Raw genomic sequence first — 25828 nt, 5'->3', positions numbered from 1 at the left:
TTTTTCCCCCATCGAGCTTGGCATCGAGTCACACTGTTACTAATTGCAATCATTTTTTGCCATTGGAATTCATTGTTCACTCCCACAACTCGATGGGAACAAAAGTTCGATGGATTCCCAACGAGTCATACTGATAAACGATTGGGTGTTACTCGTTTTGTCATACTCGCTATAACACTAGTAAGGGAAAAATCCGACAGTGTTCAAAGTTCATTGGAAATAGGAGCAGATTAAATTAAAATAACGTTATAAAACTTTCCATAGATAAATTGAAAAAAAAAAAAAAAAACTTGTTCAACGATTCAATTGAAAATGTGCAATTTGCAATGGAAATATGTTATTCTCTATTTCATCATCAAGAACGTGTACCAAAGCCTCGTCGAGGTATAAAAACCACGGCTCGTCCTATACTTAACCTGACCCATAATTACACACTATTCACTGTGTTCCCTCTATCATCTATGCTCTATGGAGAGTCGATTCGTTTTTAATTACGTAGGTATGAGTACAGTTCGTAGTTATCTCGAAATTTTTGTACTTTTCATCAATAAGGTTGGCTCCTTTAGTTAAACAATTCAATTGGGACTAATTCTGTCGTACATAACCTTTAAACTTAAATGGCAGGTCTGAATGTATTGCTCTTCCTTTCATAATGCTTTCTGTGAAATAGGACCTGTTAGTTAGATTGTACACAACCGAATTAGCCACTCTGGCGGTCGCCACAGTTGACACATGACGCTTGAACTCTACGAAATAACGATTATAAAGACAAAGGAACCTTAAGACTAACTAAGGAAGGAACTCACAACGATCACACTAGAGGGCACTCCAGATACTGTCTTCAATCTGAAATGAAAACAGAACATGCAGCCTGAATCACGCTAGCAAAGTTTTAATCCTAGAAGACTATATACCTATACAAGTTCCAAGATATACCTAGCTAATGGTGGACCCTGAGTAATGACACCCGCTCGGAGATAAAGATTTTCCTATTGTATTGATCGAGCTTACAACACGGCTCCTGTACGCCACCATGCTGCTATGTATGATATGGGTGATTGCCGTTGATCTAATATCCGCCCTAGTGCCACGCACGTCGTTTTTCCATCTTTGTTCGATTGGCCATAAAATTAATGTCAATTTGTTGATTTTAACTCACTTCCTAACATTGATTAACCAACGTACCTAATACATACCTATACTTAAAAATGTTTAACCATTCACACGGGGACGCTACGTGATCGAATGCCCAGTGCATTGTGTGTGGGGCGTAATCCAAAAGTGACCGACTGTGAGTACTTGTACGGCGGGCCATTGTTGTGGGTTACATCACCGGTGTCATTGCGACGTGCTCGGAATGGGCCCCGAAAATGTTGCACACACGCGAACAGACAGGCACACGTGAATATTGTACTACATGCTCTCCGTGGTCGCTCCAAGTGGAGCGTGAGAGCATGCTATATTTTTTTAATTTATAGAGTATAACGCTTGGCTACAATCACACCTGCTGGCAAGTGATGTTACAGTTTAAGATGGCTTGCCTAGAAGATGCTTATTCACTCTTGAGTTAAAGATAACCATATTAAAATTGGAGGGAAAAACTGTTGCTGGAAAGGCGTTCCAAGCGGTTCGAATTAGAAATGAGGAGGCAAATCGCTTCGGAAATTTCGACTACGTACGGGTGCAGACCATGGCGATGCCTTGCGGTACGATAGTAGAAAGGTATTGCAATCATTTGTACTGGTGGGTCATACCTCTCAAGTACGAGATGGGTGATATGTGAACAACGCGAATCAGCCATTTGAAATGATGATTAACAAGAAATAGTAGAATAATGTTCTTTTATAGTTTATGGTAACATTGGAGAGTAGCAAAGTGGATGCAGTCCGCGTACAATTGCACACGTGTGAACGTAAACAATGGCCGCCGCTGGTGGTAGGTACAGCGGTACCATCTACCCACCGCCACAGTCAATGACGAGTTCGAAATCGCTTACCTTCGTGAGAATGAGAAATTCGCGTGAATTGTAATTGAATACTGGCTTACTTTGTTGTAATACACAGTTCCCACTAAAATAAACGGAATCCAAACACCATCAAATTTGAGATGGGCGAAGATGTGTTTAGCCGTGATATCGTAGTGGTTTAAGGCGTTCGCTTTCTATTCAGGAGGTTGGGGGTTCGATCCCGGGCACGCACCTCTATCTTTTTGGAGTTATGTTTATTTACTAAATATTACAATAAAATATCACTTGTTTTAACGGTGAAGGAAAACAACCTGAGGAAACCTTCATTCCTGAGAGTTTTCCATAATGTTTTCAAACGTGTGTGACAAACGAGAGGTACCACCGATGAATAACTTACCCACTGCGCAGGTTCAATATTACAGTTCATTTTACGTAGCGCCAACTCGACAATCCGTCGTATAGATAACAGTGAAAGCAGAACCCTGAGTTTGAACTCAAGACCCCGTTGGCTGTAGGATCGCCGACCTAGATCAAGGATTTGTATTTTGTACCGCTAGGATAGAGAGTTCTTCAAATACTTTGAGTAGCATTTCAATCCGGAATCCGTTGCTTCGATTAGCAACAATTTGTGTCTAATGATAGTTAGTTAGCCTGAGAATTAAACAATTCTAGTCGCAATTATTCAATTAAAATACAATAGACAATGCGCGATTGTCTTAAAGATAATTTTGAAGGCGATTATGATTGAGAATACGTAACACAATTTCTCCTCAGGTATTACCTATAAAGTATAACCTAAGGCACAACACATACCCATATAGAGAGAGAGAGTGGAGGCGAAACGCCTTGACAGCAGTTCTTGACAACAACTCAAACGTTTTAAGGATAACTTCTCGAGTTTCCTTCGTATTTTGTTTTCAGTATACTAAAATACTATTGAAACCCGTATATCAAAGGACATAAAGCTGAGTTTAAACGGATTTTCAGCCTCTCCATATAAACGTAGTTTGGTTGCTAAAACTCGAATAGATACGTCCTAGAAACAAATATCTGTATCTGTAGTTTGTCAGAAGATTTTTGCAAATCTTTGAGCTCATGTAACTAACTGCAAAACTCGTAAAACTATGTAATATGAGGAAATCTAGCAAACCCGAGACTCCGATATTTGGTTCTAGGGCGTGTCTACAAAAATTGAATTTATTTAAATCATCATAAGGAGCGCACTACGAATAATCTCGTAGTTGTCGTAAAAATACTATACTACTAATAAAAAAAAATACTGTACTATTTGTACACTTTACTGGTTGGATGTTTTAGGACAAAATAGTTTTGTACCACATTCTGGCAAATATAATTTATTTCTATTTCGGGTCCACTCCACCTGTGTGCGTCGCCCTTATTATAGAAATGTTATAAACTTTTAGCATAACTGGTTGGTCCAGCCTAGCATACGTAGAAATTTTTCTAATCCTAAAACCGTTAGCCATGTCTAACATCGAGATAAACTTGCATGCCTACAATTCCCGTTAGTATTGGATCGATGATTGCGAATGCGTGTTTTGCAGGTTTTTAATTTGGTAAACGCCATTTTGTCTATCAAGATTGGTTTCGGTCATAGAATTCTGTCTAAAGTCAAAGTGCACTCTATAGATCTCAAGCACTAGCACTAGGGTACTAAATTGAGCTTACAAATTAAGCTTTTGGTTCCTTGTATATCATGGACTTCCGCAAAATAACGTCTGCTTCTATAATTCACACTAGGGTCCTGTTAGCATCCTTCGGATTCGGCACCCTAAATGTTCTTTCCCTTATTCCAGGTGTTGACGGAAGAGCGGCAAAATGCCGGAGGGAGTGGCCAAGGACGGGAAAGGGGCCAAGGAGGAGAGCAAGCCCAAAGCCAAGGAGTCCCCCAAGCGCCGCCCCGCCGGCAACCTCGCCAGGGTCAAGGTGGAACTGCTGGATGGCTCCATCATGGATCTTGAGGCTGATGTGAGTTATACACAATCTTCTTTTGCGTTTCCAATGTAGATACATAAGGAAGGTTAGATATTTAAGGCTTAGATCTATAGAGCGCTCTTTGACTTTGCCCAGACTTAAGACACAGTAAAACGAGACAGCGTTATACCGCTGGCATAAATCTGTCTCGTTTTTACTGAAACTTACGTCTTAGCAAAGTCACAGTGCGCTTTATAGATTTTTACCTAAGACTTCAGAGCCCTAAACTTGTGCCGAGGTAACCGGAAGTGTTTATGTGCTACAACTTATGCGTCACTAAATTTTTTTAAAATAAATTGTCAAAAAGTGCATTTAACTTAATATTTACTTAAGTACTTTAAAAAATAATTGCCTAATCTGAATTAATTCCAATTCCTTCCCTTGTCAATTTCAGAGAAAGATCCGCGGTCACGAGCTACTAAGCAAAGTGTGCGACAGCCTCAACCTGGTGGAAAAGGACTACTTCGGACTGCTGTACCACGACCGCGGCGACCCGCGAGTGTGGCTCGACCTGGAGAAACGCGTCTCCAAGCTGCTCAAACGTATGGCGTGTTCCACATTCATATTCATAGCTGCTGAGCAAAGTATGCGACAGCCTCAACCTGGTGGAGAAAAACTAATCGGGCTGTTTTACCCGAGTAAGAGTGGAGACCGTACTGAGCCGACGTCCGGTTGAGTTGAGTTGAACCTTGTTGTATGTCGACAGGTGAGCCCTCCACCTTCCATGGCTCCACCAACCCCTCGTTTATATTATTATATGGGCCGAATCGTGGGAGAGCACTCGGTACTTGCTCTTGCTGCGTTTTCCGGGGGCGCCTTCTTGACTCCTTTTTGGAGGAGGAAAAACGTCATGGATACCGTCTGGTATGACTGACCCCGCTGCAGTGACCTACGGACTAAAAACCTCCTCCACACAGAAGGAGGTTTGAGTCCGTGCTCTCCGATATGTCCGCTTACGGCTTCCCGGTACTGCACGAAGCATTGCATCAGGAAGGCACCTCTTTTTTAGGGTGCGGTTATTTGTCTATCCTATTTATCATCTTCGCGCGTTTCATCTAGTCTCCTATCCCAGTCGTCATCTTCGCGCGTTTCTTCTTGGCTCCCTCTAAATGATTTACCTGTCTGATTGTCCTGTCGACAGATGAGCCATGGGACCTGCGGTTCGCAGTCAAGTTCTACCCGCCCGAGCCGGCGCAGCTGCAGGAGGAGCTCACACGGTACCAGCTCGTGCTGGCCATAAGGAAGGACCTGCTTGACGGTATGTTTACCCCGACCGGCTGTGGCATCGTAGCACTCAAACGACTACCACTTTTACAAGTACTATCGAACTGCGAGGCATTGCCGAGGTTTTACACCCCTACATAGTGGAAATTCCACGGAATCATAGTTCATACGAAGCTTTTTTTCTTCGTCGTTTCTAATATGCACTGCTAGAATATGGAATGCCCTTCCGGCTCCCGTTTTGCCTGCTAGCTGTAATATTGGTACCTTCGAAAGAAGAGACAATAGGCACCTTCTGGATACCTTCACCTTAGGCTGCATACCACCACCACCACCACCACCATAGGCATATTTGGCGTGATAGCAGTCAAAATACTGCGCAGAAATCTTTTTTTTTTTTTGAATGGCGCGAAAACATCTCAATCACAATGCGCGTCCGTTTGCTATTGATTGTAGCATACGCGCCATGTTTTGTACGCGCGAATTATGTACGAGATAGCATGAATCTCTATGTCGTTGTGTTTAAAATCTTAACGTCAAGCAATAAGGTCTATATTTCATTGGTGTACATTCGGTTTTGGTCGGCGTAAGGTTAGGTTAGACTTATAAAAGTGGTAGTACTGTAACACAGTACACCTGGATATTATACGCAGGTCGCCTCCCCTGCTCGACGGTCACCCACGCGCTGCTCGCGAGCTACCTGCTGCAGTCGGAGCTGGGCGACTACGAGGAGTCTGAGAACGGCGCCGGCCTGTGCAAGCAGCTGAAGCTGGTGCCGCCCGCCGCCTGCACGCCCGAGCTGGAGGAGAAGGTGGTGGAGCTGCACAAGACGCACAGGTCTGACCAGCATCATCATCCGATAGACGCCCATCATTACACATAGATCTCTTGTAGGGATTTCCACACGCCACGGTCTTGCGCCGACGCCATTCAGCGGCTCTCTGTCACTTATTTGAAGTCCACCCACTAGACTTTCAAGGCTGCGCTTTTCAACGCATGGTCGTTATTCAAGCGCCTTGAGACCCCAACGCTTACTGGTTTTTCGAACTATGTGCCTTACCCATTGTCCACTTCAGCTTCGCAACCTGTTGAGCTATGTCGGTTACGCTGGTTCTCCTATGGACTCATATCTGATTTAATCACATAGAAAACTCCGAATCATAGCTCTTTCCATCGCCCGCTTAGTGACTCTGAGCTTTCTTCTGAGGCTCACAGTTAGCGACACCTCGGATCCATAATTGTCATCACTAGCAACACTGTTTGAAGACTTTTGTCTTAAAGCACTGAGAAATTTTTGTCTCGAAGCTTTCCGACCGCTTACTCTATCTTTGAAGGAAACTTAGAAAAACTAAAGTATAACTAATGCAATACCTTATATTATTATGTGTACTGTTCCAGAGGTCAAACGCCCGCGGAGGCGGAGTTGAATTACCTGGAGAACGCCAAGAAGCTGGCCATGTACGGCGTGGACCTGCACCCGGCCAAGGACTCGGAGAACGTTGACATCACCCTCGGCGTGTGCTCCTCGGGCCTGCTGGTGCATAGAGAGAAGTAGGTCTTACCATTTATAACAAGCTCCATCTTAGGCTGCATCATCACTTGCCAGTAGCTCTGATTGCCGCCAAGCGCGCTAATCTTTAAATTTTGAAAAAAAGACTTTCCAAAAAAGGGAGACGTAATTCATTGAGCGTCTCTCTTTCTCTCGCAGGGATGTACTTAGTCTAATAATTTATTTCCCAGACTTTAAAAAAGAAATAAAGGCTCGGAATTGTCTAAACTGAATTTATTTTCCAGACTCCGTATAAACCGGTTCGCGTGGCCCAAGATCCTCAAGATCAGTTACAAGCGCCACAACTTCTACGTGAAGCTGCGCCCGGGGGAGTTCGAGCAGTTCGAGTCCACGGTGGGCTTCAAGCTCGCCAACCACCGCGCCGCCAAGAAGCTGTGGAAGACCTGCGTCGAGCACCATACTTTCTTCAGGTAACTTGATAAATAAATTAATAAATATTCTGTACTGAAGGAAATATAGAATTAGATGATGCCCGCGACTTGGTCTGCGTGGTTTTTTAAAAATCCCGTGGGAACTCTTTATTTTTCCAGGATGAAAAGTTGCCTGTGTCAATTTTCGGGACGCAAGCTACCTCTGTACCAGATTCATACTGGTTAAACGGATGGACTTTTAAGAATCCCGTGGGAACTTTTTAATTTTCTGGGATAAAAAGTAGCCTATGTCCTTCCCCAGGATGTAAGCCAACGCTGTACCAAATTCCATCGAAATCGGTTAAACTCGTGAAAAGCTAGCAAACAGACAGACACTTTCGCATTTATAATATTAGTATGGATTAATTAAAAAAAAACCGTTATAGCCTAGTGGTTAAGACATCTGCCTCCTTTTCGGCAGCACAGGGGTTTGATCTCAGACACCCACTTCTGACTTTTTGGAGCTATGTGCACGAAAAACATTGTGAGAAAAACCTGCATTTGTCTGAGACTTCTCCATTATGTTCTCAAAGGTGTGAGAAGTCTGCCAATCCACACTGGGCCAGGCGTGCCTGACCGGTCCGAATTCTACTCATTCTGAGAGGAGAGCCGTGCTCAGTAGTGGGCCGGTGATAGGTTGATCATAATGATCAGGGTAAATTATTGTACAGATTGATGTCCCCGGAGCCCGCGTCCCGCAGCACTCTATTCCCACGGCTGGGATCGCGCTTCCGCTACAGTGGACGCACGCACTACGAGTCGCGCGCCGCGCCGCCGCAGCGCACGCAGCCTCACTTCGCTCGCGCCATCTCCGCCAGGAGGTTGTCGTCGAGGAGTGCTGATGGTTAGTGCTAGAGACGTAGAGAGAGTGATTTTACAGGAAGCATGGGAAAAATCGGTCAAATGTGAGTGGGACTTGCACATTAAGATAACGTTAGCAAAAATGCAGCAATGATAATACAATCACATCATCTACTAGATTCGTGCGCGTAGACTACGCTTTCAAACCCCTATTTTACCACCTTTTTATGACAATTTTCAAAAATCCTTTCTTATCTGATGTCTCTGTTATAATAGCTATCTGTATGCCTTTCAGCCCAATTCATCCAGTAGTTGATAGATCTGTCAGTCACTGACTCCTTTTATATATTTAGAAGATTTGCATCAAGAATCTTTCTGAGAAAAATGCTTGGCCACATGTGATGTTTATTTACGCTTACACTCACTGGCAGAGTAATGGACGCTTTCCTTTCAAAATACAACGTAACGCTCATTTTCGCTGAATGAACCCATCACTAATTTTAGCGTGCAGTGAATGTTGAATAAAAATTATGCAGGCAGGAATTTCGGGAATTGTCCATCATCACTGGTCACCTCTCAGAATGACAAGGGTTTCTCCATAGTCCACCACGCTAGCCAAGCGCGGATTGGCAGATTTCACACACCTTTGAGAATATTATAGAGAACTCTCAGGCAAACAGGTTTTTCTCACGATTTTTTCCTTCATAGTTAAAGCAAATAATAATTTTTAATTGGAAAAGAGTATCACTGTAACTTTCATGGAAATTGGTTTGACGAATGGGCCGTGAAAACGTAGCAGACAGACAGACACACTTACATATTATTAGTATGAAGTAATCATTAATCATGCTTAGTTAAATCTAACCATTAATCAACAAATGCTGGCAGAAAATTAATTTCCAGATAATAATTATTTTAAACAATGACCGTTTTGATGATCGTGACGGGGTGACCTTGTGTCCGTTGTCTATGTAACGTCTATATTTTCGCGCGCTTTTGACTCACTTGAACTCTATCCTCATACAACCAATAATTGTCACCTTGCCAGAGTGCAAGTGGATGGTGTCATACGATATGACGTCACTTTTTAAGGAAAATAACATAATGTAATTTTTTACAGCACATGCGTTACTCAACCATATTTAAGTTTTAGGATTCATCGTCGTCTTTCAATAAACGTCTACTGCTGGACTAGGTCTTTTGTTGAGATTTCCACCTGCCACGGTCTTGCGGCGCCTGGATTCAGCGGCTCCCTACGACTCGTTTGATGTCGACTCTCTACCCAGTGCGAGGTTGCTATTCTTGCACCTTGGGATCTCAACGTTTATCGGTTCTTCAAATTATGTACTCCGTCCATTGCCACTTCAGCTTCGCAACTGGTGTCGGTTACTCACTGGGTCTTCTTTGGATCTCCTCATTTCTAATATGATCATGAAGAAAAACTCCAAAAACAGTTCTCTCTATCGCCCGCTGAGTGACTCTTCCTATGAGACTTATAGTAAGTGAATCTGTTTCTGGTACGTATGTCAGTTTTTGAATTACTCAACTAAATATACCTTCTTAGTAAAGTTGTTTATCATGATAACGTTAATGTCTAACAATAAAATTATGATTCATTGTGCTGAAATGACGTGGGAAAATTTAGCATAGGTATATTCTCAGATAGGTGTTATTTTCGGTTTGGTTGCCGAGAAATCCTTGAAATACAATTTTACAGACATACCTGTATGAGGCGTAAAATTTACCTGACTTTTAAATTAAATGCAAACGTGATTTCTTACTAAATTAATCGCGTACCGTGATCATCATCGTCACAACACTTCGCTGGCCCACTACTACGTTATTTCACCACTCTGACTGGCCAAGTACGAACTGGTAGACTTGACACCCCTTTGAGATCATTATTGAGAACTCTCTTTATTGTACACCAAAACAGAAATATAATTTATAACAAAATAATAATAGATGATTGTACAATAAACGGCCTTATCGCTAAAATAGCGATCTCTTCTAGGCAACCACTAGGTAATAAGTACTTTGAATGTTTAGATTGTTTACTTGTTTGGTTAATACTTCGTAGGCTTGTTTTCGCATAACACCATCCGCCCCAGATGCAAGCAAATGGGCTAGTGAAGTAGGCGGTATTAATACTCTATTTACTCACAATGTGACGTCACGCTTCTTATGTACTACGGATTTATTCTCATTCAGTTGATAGGCGGCTCCCGAGACGACTACACCGGGAATATATGTTTAACATTGGAGTTTATTAGTTGAGTGTTCAAGTGACTACGACATTTTTGGTAGTTTGTTGATAGTGTAGTGTTAGTGAAATGGTATTCAGTGATTGCTGGAATCCGAGTTGCACGTCACGTAAGTTTAAAATGTTTGGAGTTAATTTTAGTTATGCGGTATTCAAAAATTGCGATGCACTAGTACGTGTATTTTTTGAGATTCGCTCTCAAAATAGTGCACTTTTAGAAACAAAATACAAAAAAGTAGACGCCAAAGGCTTATTAGTTAGCTCATTCTTTTAAACTCTGAATATCCAAAACTGCTACAGACTATGGCCTAAATCCTTCTCACTCTGAGAAGAGACCCGTGCTCAGTAGTGGGCCGGCAATGGGTTGAATCATCATAAATACGAATCGGAGATTAACCTTTCTGTTGTCTTGATATTATTGCGGTGAATTTACCGCTTACGGCTCAATGTTCACTGTCTAGGTCAGTTAAGATTCCTTCACCTTGATTATGTCATCGTGGAAATTGGATGATAAATCTGAACCTCCAAGATTGCTAAATCTAGACCTCCATGATAGTTAAATCCTAAACCCTCAAGTGTCGATCCGTTGCTCCGTTATTGTGGTGCGATTGCAGGACAAACCAATAAACAAACACTTTCGCAACATATGGGTAGTGATACAGTTAAAAAAATGTTATATTTATTACAGCTCTGGCGGCAAGTGACAAGGATGAATCCATGCCCGAAGCCACCAAGCGACACACCATGCCGCCGCAGCCCGCGCCGCGGCCCACAATTAAAGACAAGGTATTTTGATCCTTATGATTGTACATTGCAAGGTGTATTTCTGAATGACAACCGAAATCTCTGCTATAATATTGTTGAAGACAAAATTGTATAGCTATAGGTTGTGGTGAGGTATAACCTAGAAAATAAATTGTATATACAGACCATTGCATAAAAAATCGGCTTAATTAGAATTCGATACTTAACACGTTTAAAATATAGCGCATTTTTAGGGTTCCGTACCCCAAAAGGACTCCCTTTTTTGCCTGTCTGTCTGTCTGTCCTTCGTGTCTGTCAAGAAAACCTATAGAGTACTTACCGTTGACGTAGAATCATGAAATTTGGCAGGTTGGTGGGTCTTATAGCACAAGTAAAGGAAAAAATCCGAAAACCGTTATTTGTTTTTATGCATAATAGTTTTTGGTTTATCGTACTACGAGTAAATGTCGGAAAAATACCCGAGTACAGAACCCTCCGTGCGCGAGTCTGACTCGCACTTGACCGGGGATTTTTTTTCATTAACGGCGGCCAAATAGAAATCTTTATTATTTGTTGTTATAGCGAAAATAGAAATACACACACTAAAAATTTCAACTCTCTACCTATTATGGTTCATGAGATAGCGGTTCCACTCCGCTGACAGGCGCGGACGGACGGACAGCGGAGGCTTAGTGAAACGTCCCGTTGACTTGGATTACGGAACCCTAAAAATTAGTGGCGAATTCTGCAAACCACGGTCCTTATAGACAGTTATAAAGGTTACTAAGATTGGGTTTATTAAATGTAACTATGTATTTAATAAACAAACATTTCACTCTATGATATGAACGCAAATTGAACATCAATATTTGCATGTAATGCTTTAGTAAACAAATGATTTACTATTTATCTCAATTTCAGTACATCGTTAAACGGGGATTTGGCGTAACGCTCCTCTTGGGACATTAACGACTGATAGGGTTGCCACCTGTCTACGATTTTGATTATTAAACATACAGCTCAAAAAATGCTTTATGCATATTGATCTTATTATCTTATTATAAAGTTGTTATAGCTGATTTCTTGAAAGTAAACCGAATTTTTAACTGACAATTCTGATTATCGATTTCCAAATTCCGAAACTTATTATGTTTTGGTCAATATCCACATGTAAGGTATACGACAAAAAAAGTAAGTGTGAGCCGGTGTATGCATATAATATTTTTCTTTTTACTGTTCTACCGGATCTGTATTAACCTTGAAATAAGTAATTTAATTGCTCATTTGCAAATGAAATTCAGTGATATTTAGGTTTCAAGTGATACACTCCTTTCTATTTCATAAAACCGAACTGAAATTATCAGAAGAATTTCAAAAGTTGTTTGAATTTTCAAGGAATTAAAAAAAATCTGAATCCAGTTTCATTTTTTTTTTAAAAGTTTTAATAAAGGATTTCGAAAAAAGATATTATCGACCAGTGGCAACCCTAACGCGAGTGTTCATCAAATGAAATCACATTAACTAATAGTGTTTGCACGGTAACGATCTCATTTGTATTTCATGGTTGTCCATTAACATTTAACACGAGACGAAAACACTACATCGTTATGTTATTGTTATGTACATATTTAGATACCACACAGATTGGTATCAACTACTGACATAACGCATAACTGAGTAGGTCCCGGACTTCGTCTGTGGTGGCGTTTGCTGGCGCGCGTGCGGTGCTTTTTTGGAGTGTTTTTTTGTGAGAAATGGCCGGATTTTGTGTTTCGGCTGGTGTTCTGGTGGTGTTGGTGGTGGAACTGGCTGGGAAGCGCACTAAATGGCGCCGCGTGTATGTCGGCGGGCGCCGGCACAGACGGAGTCCATACTTATAGTTACCATAACTTGTGAATAACTACAAACTTGACATTGGCTAATCAGTGTAAAGCCAGACGAGAGAAAAAAAAAAAAAGAGTAGGTCCCTGCGGTAGTGGAGCGGTGCGGGAGGGGTGTGATGACGTCACGCGAGAGCTCAGTGATTGGTCAACTTGTGACAACTGTCACCCTCCCGCACCGCTCCACTACCGCAGGAGCCTCCTCAGTTATGCGCTATACCTACTTACTTACAGCCGATATGTACATATTTAGATTGCACATAAATCTATATCTAATACCGATATCTAGCGATGTGCGATCAGTCTATCTGGATTATAATGACTAGCGCTCAATACATCTAGTATAATAACTAGCTATGCGCGACTCCGAGAGATTTCAACAATCGAGAGAATCGAAATCGAGATATTTTTTCAATCGAGTCGACTATTCTCTCGCTCTTCCATAAAACCATCGAGATGTTTTTCGATTGTTTCGAGTCAATTGACTCGCCGCTCGCGCCATCGAGTCGAGTGGTCGAACTCAAATAGAATTGATTGCATCAAGTCGATCGAGTCGAGTGTGAGTCGGTCGATACCCGATGGCATCACTCATGACATGGCTTTACTCAGACTCTCGATTTTTTCGATTATTCAAACATCTCGATAGTTCTCAAAATCCATCGAAATGTTTGAATAATCGAAACAATTGATGAAAAATCTAGCCATCGCGCATCGCTAAATCAAACGTCTTCGTGAAATAGAAGATCAGTAGGTGAGCGCCGAGGTATAGGATAGGGTGTAGTGTTTTCGGCTGAGTGTCGCACTAACCAGTGTTGATTGGGTCAGCTGCGGCGGCGCTCGGCCGGCGCGTCCGCCTCGTCCGCCTCCTCGCTGGAGGGCGACTACACGGCCGACCCCCAGGTGCAGCCTAGCTCAGTGTGACCCGCCTTACACTGAGGCCACACGATGCGTTTCCGGTGCGTTGCGGCGCCGCTCCGCTGTGGGTTTAACAAAATCGTCTAGTTGTAAATTTTCATACAAAAAGCGATAACGTTTTCTCCCCGTAAATGTAGTCCAATTTTCATAATTTATAGAAATGTTGTAGATAGAATGAAAAACTAGCTTATGTTAAAAGTGACTAGCGTCTAATTATCCATATTTTTGACCTAAAATCTTTGAGTATTTTCATTTTTTTCATCATCACACAAAAAAAAAATGTACGAGCCTAGGGTACGAGAGTAAAAACGTTATCATCCGAAACAATATTTCAAGAATAAAATGTAGGCAAATGTCTACTGTACTATGAAAAAAAATTGGAAAAATTTACAACTAGACTATCCTCTTAAGTATTAAGTGCCACACGGGCGCGTCATTGCCGCTCCAGCAAAGAGTAAGGCGTTGTAGCGCACCACCCCTCTCCGCCTCGTCTCTCTGGTCTCAAGTCCTTTGCGCGTGCGGTGCGGCGCCGCATGACGTAAAGCATCGTATGGCATGGTACAGCGATTTCTAAGTAGGATGACGCAACGGCACCGCTCGCAACGCATCGTGTGGTTTCACTCTTTCCTTGTGCGGATACCGACATGCGCGATACAGTACTACCACTCTTATATGTTACGCCGATGTGCCTGCGCAGAAATCTTAATTTGAATGGCGCGGAAATATCTCAGCTAATCATAGCGCGCGTCCGTCCGCTATAATTGATTGCTACATACGCGCTGTTTTGCACGCTTAACATCAAGGTATGTATTTCATTGGTGTACTTGCGGTTTTAGTCGACGTTAAGTTGCGCTTTTCTGCACAAACGAATTTAGTTGATAGAATAGAATAGAATAGAATAGATTTTTATTCAAATAAACTTTTACAAGTGCTTTTGAATCGTCAAATAATTTACCACTGGTTCGGAATGCCGTTCCTACCGAGAAGAACCAGCAAGAAACTCGGCGGTTGCTCTTTTCAATTGTTCAATTTACAATAATATTCACAATGATGCGACTTATAAAAGTGGTAGTACTATACCTCCTTACTTCACTCACGACTTTATGTTTGCTGGCACCACAGGGGTCGTAAGGTGAATGTTCTAGTTAACGTAATCTGTGCGTAAAAAAAGCGGTGATGGACTAGAATCTAGATGCTCAAAAGAGCTAGAACCTAAAGCCGTAAAACTAGTAAAATAAAAAGATCTAGGCTTGTGGTTAAGATGTAACACGTCCGTGAGTAAAGTTAGCAGGTGATGTCAAGTCGTACATGTTGGCATCTGAATAGGGTATACACTACCATGCATTGCCATCACTTCTACGTAGTGCATGTTGTATGCGACAAGCACTTAGCGCCAATATCGTAGTTAGCGGAATTTGCGATGCCATTCTCCCACAACTTCTTCAGCTTTTTCTTCATCTTAGAATAATTTCCTGTTAAATGTAAAATAGACTTTGGTCACATCCTGTTGAGTATAAAACAAGCCATGAATTGAGTAGAATCCCTTTTGAGATTTGACCCTCATTCATAACAGAATAAATTATACAGCAAAATAGTCTAACAGATATTGTATAGTTATTGCTGTCGCGTTAGTACATTGAATTGAATTTTTTCAAATTCAATTTTATTTATTCAAAAAATCAATTGGTTAAAAAGACAATTCATATAACTTCACTATTATATTAGTCATATTGATTAGTAATATTTTGCTAAATGTCCTATCTTCTTAGCTTTGTAATTTTGTATGTTATGATATGTTGTAATTAATGTACCACGTAGGTTGCTATAAAATGTTATGTACTTTTTACTTTATTTTTTCTTTAATTTAGATTTCTTTGAGATTGCCCTATTGCTCAGATTAATTTGCATTTTTTTTTCTTATATTATCATAGCTACATTTGCACTATTGAGCTGTCCTGTGTTGAGCTGGAGCGATATATTATAGTTTGCGCATACCGACCTCCTTCAGGTGACTTTTCTCTGTTTGAGGACGTCATGGAGGAGGCACTGAGGCGGATATGTAGGTCATCAAAAAAATTATTGATTTGTGGAGACTTTAATATTGATATTTTACTTCACACCTCCTTTACAGATAGATTACTTAACTTATTTAAAAGTTTTAATTTAGAAAACATTTTTGTTGAGCCCACACGTGTAACTGCAACTTCAGCTACTTGTATTGATAACATTTTTGGTGATTGTAAAATTATTAAAAAATCCATTATCACCAATCTTAGATCCGACCACTGTGGACAAATGATATCTGTTCCCAGCTGTCAACTAAATACAATAAAAGTAGTAAAGTATAGGCCAGTCACTACTAAAAAAGTAAAGCAATTCAAACATAATATTTTATTCACCTTACCTTCACTTGACCTTACACAGGGTGGTCCGGATGAACTGTATAATGCTTTTTTTAACTTAATAAATTCCCAATTTAATTCTATTTTTAAAATCATAGAAAAAAGATTGTTTAAAAATCTTAAATTTAGTGAATGGGCTACTGTTGGCATTTATAAAAGTAGGAATAAGCTGTTTGACTTGTATGCAGAAAAGCAATATAATTTTACTCCAGCCTTTGTTCAATATGTAAGAAATTATTCAAAATTATTTAGAAATGTTTGCATACAAGCTAAGTCAATTCACATAAAACGAAAAATTATTAATTCAGATAATAAAATAAAAGCAGCTTGGGAAATCATCACAGATGAAACTGGGAAACATAAAATGGAAAATAATAATAAATTGGAACTTAAAATTAAAAATCACATTACTGACTCTGACATAGAAATTGCAAAGACATTTGAGGACTTTTTCCGAAACATCCCAGTTACCACTACTAGTTCCCTTAACTCGTCGCCAACAGAAGCCTATAATCTTCTTAGGGGCAATGTTTCTGAGTGCAGTGTACTATTTAAGTTTGAACAAATTACCCCACATGATATTATTAAGGTATTCAAATCTTTACAGTACAAAAAAACAGGAGACTTATGGGGGATATCAGTAAAAGTAATCAGCAATATTATTGATATTGTTGCTCCATATCTTGCTCTAATTTTTAATAAGTCCGTAGAGTCAGGATCCTTTCCAGATCTTATGAAATACAGTAAATTGATTCCTCTTTTCAAATCGGGCAGTAAAAGTGACCCAAATAATTACAGGCCAATTTCGATTTTGCCGACTTTTAGCAAGATATTTGAAAAAATTATGCTCAACCAACTGCTCTTGCACTTTAACTTGAATAAATTACTTCACTCGGAGCAGTATGGTTTTACTAAAGGACGATCAACAATCGATGCGGGCGCAATGCTTTTAAAGCATATATTCGATGCGTGGGAGAACTCACAGAATGCCGTTGGAATTTTCTGTGATTTGTCTAAAGCATTCGACTGCGTTGAGCACGAGACTCTCTTAGCTAAATTGAGCTATTATGGAGTCAAAGACACTGCGCTTAGTCTTATTGCGTCTTATCTCAGTGATCGTATACAAACAGTATGTGTAAATGATGTGAAGTCATCCGGATCAGCCTCATTAATGGGTGTTCCTCAAGGCTCTATCCTAGGTCCCTTCATGTTCTTGGTATATATAAACGATCTACCATATTTTGTCCAAAATACTTGCGATATTGTACTATTTGCTGATGATACGTCTTTGATTTTTAAATTAGATAGAAATGAGAATAATTATGACGATGTAAATAGAGCCATATCGCAGGTCACTCACTGGTTTACTGTTAACAATTTGCTTTTAAATGCAAAGAAAACCAAGTGTGTCGAATTCGCACTGCCCAATACCAAGACGACAAATAACATAAAATTAATGATAAATAATGATATGTTGAAAGTAGAGGAGACCACCGTGTTCCTGGGGATAACTTTAGATGCAAAGCTTCAATGGAACGCCCATATATCAACACTTGCTGGCAAACTCAGCTCTGCTGCTTACGCTGTTAGAAAGATTCGACAGATAACTGACGTGGAAACTGCAAAAATTGTATATTTTGCCTATTTTCACAGTATTATGTCTTACGGAATCTTGCTATGGGGTAAAGCGGCAGATATTGGAAAAATTTTCGTTTTACAAAAAAGGGCAATACGCGCAATTTATAATTTAAAACCGCGCGATTCCCTACGAGAGAAATTTAAGGAAATAGGTATTCTTACAGTAGCTTCTCAATACATTTACAATAATATAATTTTTGTACGACAAAACATCCTCAGCTACAAAAAAATCGGTGATTTCCATGACAGGCCAACTAGAAATCGTAATAAGCTCGCAACTCCTACGCTCCGCCTCAGAAAAGTGGGAAAGTCATTTGTGGGAATGAGTGTAATATTTTATAATAAAATTCCACAGTCAATATTAGACTTGCCTTTACCAAAGTTTAAAAAATCCATTAAAAGTATGCTCCTGGCAAAAGCATATTACACAATCGAAGATTATGTAAATGATAAAAAAGCATGGATTTGACTCGCTCCAGCAATGCGCGGGTCTGCAATTGCTTGTATAGTATAGAATATTATTGTAAATTGCACAATTGAAAAGAGCAACCGCCGAGTTTCTTGCTGGTTCTTCTCGGTAGGAACGGCATTCCGAACCAGTGGTAAATTATTTGACGATTCAAAAGCACTTGTAAAAGTTTATTTGAATAAAAATCTATTCTATTCTAATCTATTCTATTCTATTCTATTCTATTTCTTGGCATATAGGGTTTTATACCATTTTTGTTTTCAGATTTTGTTTAATTAGAATAGAATAAGAGTGCCTGTCGACTAAACCAGAGACGTTTAGGAGAGGCCGATGATATTACCAAGGGATGACATAATAGATTTAATACGTCATTTTATTTATTGGCGCTAAACACTCCATTCCGCTTTAGTGGACAGACACCCTAAGAGTTCTGTTTTTGTGCCGTTGTAAATTTCTGCTGTCATAAACTTTTTCCCTGAGGCTATTTATTAAAAATGTATGTTTCTCGTAGAAGCCACCGCCAGGTGCCGTGAAGGTGATGCCGACGTTGCTGAAGAAGGACGAGGACAAGAAGCTGCCCGAACAGAGGAGACCCGCGGAAAATGGTATGTATAGCCATCACACGCTGCTGTGCCACAGTATCTCGTCGATTTCCTTCATGTAGACGGAATACTTTTGAAGTTAAACTTTTTTACATTGCTCGCTTCAACAATGTGCGGGACTTTAATTACTTTTATACATGACATAATTATGTATATCACATCTTTGAAAAGAGCAACCGCCGAGTTTCTTGCTGGTTCTTCTCGGTAGGAAGGGCATTCCGAACCAGTCGCAGATGCTTTTGACGATTCAAAAGTACTTGTAAAAGTTTAACTGAATAAAAATATTTCGAATTCTGAATGGTTATGGGCAACTTGAAAGAAATTCACATTTCGAGCAAAAGTAACATGAACATCACTTCTGTATATGAAATAGACAAACAAAACAGCTGTTTTAGGGCCGCCGTCTTATATTGAGGTGATTTAAAGTACAAAAGTATAATTTAGAGTCATAGATTAAACTTCCTACTTCGTTTTCAAAATTACTACTCTATTTAAAATATTTTATCTTTTATTTGTTTCCTGTGTGAATAAATGTAATTATCATATTTTGCAGGTACTGACACGACCAGCGATCCTGGTATCACCAACAATGTCGAGACGCCCAAGAAGTCGAAGGTATAAAACACTGTACATAATACACTAAATACGTTTAAATGTTCAGGAATGGTAGAGAACATTGAAAATACTTTTCTTTGATGTAATGTCACTCGACAGTAGAGTTTGTATGATACGAATACTTGTAAATATCCGTCTTAGAGGCAAAGCATGCATTTTATAATTTTGGCTCGCACTTCGTGTTTGCCAGCAAACATTCAATCTGCTGTATTAGAGCGATGCCTTCACTTAATTCAATTTATGATGTACAATATTTTTGTTATCTTTTTGTATGATTGTTTTCTTATTTTATGTTTTGTTTCTTTCCAAATCCCACCCCTCACAGGGAGGCTTCACCTTATTCGGAGGCAAGAAAGAAAAGTCGCCCAAAGAAGAAAAATCTCCCAAGGAAAAATCCCCCAAGGAAAAATCTCCCAAGATTAAAGATAAAGCAGAAAAATCTCCAAAATCCAAACCAGAAAAATCTCCGAGAGATAAAGATAAGAAAATCAAAGACCCTAAAGCTAAGATCGCTGTGCTCGATACTTCAAACGAAAGTTCAAATCCTGATACTTCACTCGACATGAGCCCCGTGAAAGACGAGAAACCGAGTTTCACCAAGCCGTATGAATACACGGATACCGAAAAAAGTCCTACGCGAAAGCCTTACATTCAAGGCGCGTTCAGTTACGAAAAGGAACCAATTTCTGACGAAAAGCAAAGAGGTATGGATGAGAGTCAAAGTCCGGGAACGAGAAAAGCGGGTCTAGCTTTTAACTATGCCCCGGGAGAAGATAGAAAGGTCGCTGAAAGTGCGGAAAAGAGAAAAACTCCGGAAGATTTTAGCAAACTTAAAACACCGGGTATTGATTACGTACAATCGGCCGCTTTGAAAGAACAAGCCAAAACTCCCAAGTCTAATCTAATCGACCCGACTCTTGCATTATTGGATGCCGAGAGAGCTCATCACGAAGCACCCGCCGCTATAGTCCCAGTAGCGACGAAACCCGATACTGAAATTCAAGTTGTCATCATAACCGGTCGCTATAACCCCAAAACTAAGAAATTAGATGACGCTAATGGAACTGTACTCGTCACGAAAGGTTCGTTGAATAAGGCCAATGGAAAGATAGAGACAGAGAAAGAAATAATCAACACTAAATCCGGCCAAATTAATTTCACCGATCCAGCATCGGGAAAACAAGAAGTAAAGAACGGTCACGTAGATAACAAAACAGGGCACATTCTATTCACGTCTGGGGTTATTGATCCCAAGACTGGTAAAATTGATCCAACGTTGGCCCAACTATACTGCTTCGTCGAAAAATCCGCCGACAAAGTTGGTTCCAAGCCTGGCCGAGAAGTCGATTTAGTAGTTATTACTTGTAAATATGACGGTAAGCATAAGAAATTGGATGCATCTCATGGACACGTGGAAGTTTCTAAAGCCATTGTCGCTCCAGATGGCACTGTGAGTTCTAACTACGGTTTAATAGATCCGAAGAAAGGTAAAATTGATTATATTGATCCCAAAACAGGCAAACAAGATCCAAAACAAGCATATGTTGATCAAAAGACTGGTAACCTTCTAGTTACGACTGGAGTACTCGATCCCAAATCGGGCAAAGTTGACTCTTCGTTGGGACAGCAATACAGTATTGTAGAAAAAGATGCCACAAAGGCTAACAGAGAAGTGAGATTGGTAGTAATCACAAGCAAATACGACTTGAAAAATAAAAAGCTTGATCCTTCCTTTGCTCACGTAGATTCTATAAAGGGAGTGCTAAGCGGCGCTGATGGTAAAATCTACACTGAATACGGTATTATTGATCCAAGAACTGGTGATATACAGGTTACAGATCCTAAGACCGGCAAACAAGAAGTTAAACAAGCTCAAGTTGACCCGAAGACTGGGAATATTCTCCTCTTGTCTGGTGTGATTGATCCTCGAACAGACAAACTTGATACAACACTAGGACAACAATACAGTATAGTGGACAAACCTACATCTACTTTCGCCGCGCTACCAGGAAAGGAAGTTCAAGTAGTTGCAGTCACTGGAAAATATGATACGAAAAATAAGAAAATGGACAATCCCAATGGTTTTGTTGAAACATCCGTAGGTATTATTAGCGCTAAAGATGGAAAAGTTCACTCCAATTTCGGAATATTAGATCCCAACACTGGAAAAATTTACTATACGGATCCTAAGACAGGCAAACGGGAGTCTAAACAAGCAGCGCTTGACAATAAATCTGGAAGTTTCCTTCTAACATCTGGAGTCATTGATCCAAAGACCGGTAAAGCTGATTCATCCCTTGCACAACAATTAGCGGTTGTCGATAAAGACGCCCCTAAAGGAATTCCTGAGAGACTCGTCAACTTGGTCATTGTTACATCTAAGTATGACCCTAAGAACAAAAAACTTGATCTATCAAACGCGCATATTAATTCCATACAGGGAAAACTTGATGATGATGACAGAGTGCATACAGAACTGGGCGTTATTGACCCAGTTACAGGCCAAATAACAGTAACAGACCCAGTTACTGGCAAACAGGAAGTTAAAAAAGCTACTGTTGATTCCAAAACAGGTAACATGCTGCTCACATCTGGTGTCGTCGATCCCAATACAAGGTTAGTTGACCCAACCTTGGGACAACAATACACAGTGGTTCATAAACCTAAAGATACGTTCGGTTCTGTCCCTGGTAAGGAAGTGCAGCTTGTGATTATTACAAGCAAATATGATACGAAATATAAGAGGTTAGATAATCCCAATGGTCATGTTGAAACTTCACGTGCCATTGTTGCTTCTGATGGCAGGATACATTCTAACTTCGGTATAATAGATCCTAGAACAGGTAAAATAGAACAGGTTGATCCTGTAACTGGAAACCTAGAAGTAAAGAACGCTGTTGCTGATCCTAAGACAGGTCACCTTATCCTAACCTCTGGAATCGTTGATCCGAAAACTGGAAAGGTAGATTCGTCGCTCGCCCAACAAGTCACTATTGTCGATAAAGATGGCAAACCTGTTGAAAGAGAGGTCCATCTCGTTATCATAACTACGAAATATGATCCTAGAACAAAGAAAATTGATCCAAGTCAAGGTCACGTAGATACTATTAGTGGTACAGTTGGCCCCGATGGCAAAATCCATACAGAATTTGGTACCGTTGACACAGCGACAGGAGAAATTGTCATTACTGATCCTAAAACGGGCAAGAAAGAAGTCAAGAAGTCCCAAGTTGATCCTGCTACTGGACATATGCTAATTACAAGCCAGGTGGTTGATCCGAAGACAGGAAAAGTTGATCCTACTTTAGCACAACAGTACAGCATTGTTAATAAACCTATCGTTGCACGTTCGAAACCACCGTCTAAAGGTGAAGTGCGTCTAGTAATAATAACCAGCAAATACGACCCTAAAACAAAAACTGTCGATGCTGGCCCCGGGACTATTGACGTGTCTAAAGGCTACGTTAGTGTTGAAGACGGAAAAATACATACAGACTTCGGAATTATCGATCCCAAATCTGGACAAATTCTTTACAAAGATCCTATTACTGGAAAACAGGAATTGAAACAAGCAGAAGTTGATCCAAAGACGGGCAATATCATTGTGACTTCATCTGTCACTGATCCTAAGACAGGCAAAGTTGACCCTTCATTCGCTCAACAGTTGTTGATTGTTGATAAGCAGAATGTACTGTCCAAACCGCCACCACCGCCCGTGTCTCAAAGGATAAGTATTTCGCCCGCTAGAAGTATTCCTTCCCCCGTAAAGACCCCCACACCTACGCCAGTACAAACACCCTTACATTCGCCAGTTAACACATCATCACCCATCACAAGCCAGTTACAAAAAGCATCACCCATTACATCGGTTAGACCCGTGGCACCCCCGAAACCTTTGACAGCGCCCCCAGAACCGCCAAGGAAGAAAATCGTTAAAATCATGGTTATCTTTACGAGACTTGACCCTAAGACTAAGAAACCAGATTTCCATACTGCTGAAGTAGAACACCTGACTGGAGTACTCGATCCGAACGGTCTCGTAGAAACGAAATATGGTGTAATTGATTCTAAAAAAGGAAGTATCGCCATTACAGATTCTACTGGTCAGAGACTTACTAAGGATGGATTGGTGCTCAATGAAACTGGACAGATCTTTATTAATTCGGGAGCTCTAGACCCCAAGACAGGCAAAATAGATCCGAATATGGGCATGATCGTAAGCATCGCTAAGCAAGATGACCCAATAGTAGAAATCACGACAATAACTGGCCCGATAGATCCTAGAACCGGCAAAGTTAATATTCAAGATGGCTTTGTTGAACACACTAAAGGTAAAGTGGATGCGGACACCGGAAACATTTCAACGAAATATGGCGTTATCGATCCTTCCAATGGTGTTATATTCGTGACTGATACATATGGAGCCCAAGATACTAAACCCATTCAGATCGACGAGAATAATGGTCAGATAACTGTTACTGGTGTTGTCGATCCTAAGACTGGAAAGTTTGACCCTAAACTTGGTCAAGTACTTGTAGTCGGAAGTCACATCGATCCAGTCGTCGAAGTAACGACGTTCGTTGGCAAATATGATACCAAGAAGGGTATAATTGAACCGAAAAATTCACTTATCGAAAGCAGTACAGGCCAGCTTAATCCTCACAACAACAAAATCGATACCAAATACGGTCAGATAGATCTTGTCAAAGGCACGGTCACTTACAACGATCCCAAGACAGGTAGATTTGAAAGTAAAGAGCTTAAAGTTGACCCCGTTACAGGACAGTTCCTGTTACGCAGTGGACAAGTTAATCCGAAATCGGGTAAACCTGACAAGGATATCGGCAGACTCATGTGCCTGAGGATAATTCAAACTAAAGTCGATCCTGTTTCCGGCAAGCAAATTGTCGCGAACGATCCGAAGAACGTCAAAGTAGACCCGAAGACCAGCCAGATCTGGATCGCTGGACCAAAAGACCCACAGACAGGAGAAACTCTGTACACAGCTGGACAAATTGACCCCGTTACAGGATACATAATAACAGTTTACGGTCGGTATGACCCTAAAACTGGAACCATTACCAGAGCTTATGACGTCGACAAAGCCCTCATCAAAGTGGACCCGGTTAATGGCCAGATATACACAGCTACAGGTGACGTAGATGACGCCAATGAACCTCTGTACTCCGCTTCGCAAGTTGATCCTGGCAGCGGTGAAATTTACACTAAGGTCGGCAAGATAGATCCACGAACAGGCAAACTCATTATTATTAGGATTTACATTATAACACAGAAGGATGAGAAAGGTCGCGTTAAGGAGCTCGATCCGAAAGAATGTACGATCGACGAAACGACGGGTAGGATTATAACGACTAAAACCGTATACGTCTACCAAATTATCGATCCTATTACGGGCGAAACAATCGATGTGGATCCGGACGATCCGAGGCTCAAAGGCGCGCGAACAACTGTCACCCAAACCATGACACTATCTGGCAAAATAGACCCTATCACAGGAAGAATTAAGACTGAATACGGCGATATCGATCCTGATACAGGGGATATAGACCCGAGCACGGCCGTAAGAGACCCAGTAACGGGTCAGCTGATACTGCACTACTCACAAATCGATCCGTCACACTTCGAGGATAAGAGCGGGAACTACACTATCGAGAAGGAAACTCACGACTTACCCGCGAATATAGATATCCAGACTGTCAACACGCACAAATTTTCGACGTTTGGAAAGGACGAGAGTCCAGCGCGCGGGGACGAGCCGAAGACTTTCACGGAGTACACGACGTCCGAGCACATAAAACATCAAGGATACGTCGTATCCCCCTCAATTCCCCAATCCAAGATCCCCATTTCGCAGCGATCTAAGAAAACGCCAACCCCGCCGGTGGTGGTCAAAACCACCACGAAGCAACTGCTCACGAAAAACGACGAAGGCGTCACCCACAACGTGGAGCAGGAGGTCGAGAACCTCGGAACGGGAGAGGTGACGTTTTCCACTCACACCAACAAGGTTCGTCTCATTCTTTACGTATATTTCCAGTAACGGGCGTTAGAACCACCCTTTTTAATGTCGTTTTGTTATTTTTATTAATTTTTACACTGACTCAAAGAAAAAGGTAGACATGAAACGTGACTAAAATTCAACTCTTCTCAATCGTCTCTTTTCATACAAAAAAGCAACAGCGCCATTCAATGCACTCACACAAGTAGCAGAAAGAGTTGCACTCTCAACACATTTTGTACCCGAACTTGTCTAGTTTTTTCATGCTGTCTGTTGTTTTTTTTTTTTTTCAATTAGTTTTTTTTTAATAATTTGTTT

At 40.8% G+C, this 25828-nt stretch overlaps 1 protein-coding gene across 4 annotated transcripts in view; it reads left to right on the top strand.

The window, feature by feature from the left end:
• The window catches only part of LOC123865501 (protein 4.1 homolog), an 89078-nt gene that overhangs the window by 52855 nt on the left and 10395 nt on the right, over positions 1-25828 (top strand). For 3 of the 4 annotated variants that reach the window (XM_045906557.1, XM_045906556.1, XM_045906554.1), the window contains exons 2-12: positions 3784-3955; positions 4356-4503; positions 5103-5219; positions 5836-6019; positions 6581-6733; positions 6977-7162; positions 7834-8006; positions 10915-11012; positions 18786-18879; positions 19430-19491; positions 19817-25519. In XM_045906557.1, coding sequence (XP_045762513.1) covers positions 3806-3955; positions 4356-4503; positions 5103-5219; positions 5836-6019; positions 6581-6733; positions 6977-7162; positions 7834-8006; positions 10915-11012; positions 18786-18879; positions 19430-19491; positions 19817-25519 — 7068 coding nt within the window. In that variant the 5' untranslated portion in view covers positions 3784-3805. Of the gene's footprint in view, positions 1-3783; positions 3956-4355; positions 4504-5102; positions 5220-5835; positions 6020-6580; positions 6734-6976; positions 7163-7833; positions 8007-10172; positions 10337-10914; positions 11013-18785; positions 18880-19429; positions 19492-19816; positions 25520-25828 lie in introns of those variants that run through there. The other variant, XM_045906558.1, reaches the window with a different exon arrangement.

Source organism: Maniola jurtina, chromosome 5, assembly GCF_905333055.1.
Source record: "Maniola jurtina chromosome 5, ilManJurt1.1, whole genome shotgun sequence".
Lineage (NCBI taxonomy): Eukaryota > Metazoa > Arthropoda > Insecta > Lepidoptera > Nymphalidae > Maniola > Maniola jurtina.
Note: the sequence above shows the minus strand (reverse complement) of the source record. Positions and strands in the feature narration are given on the sequence as shown.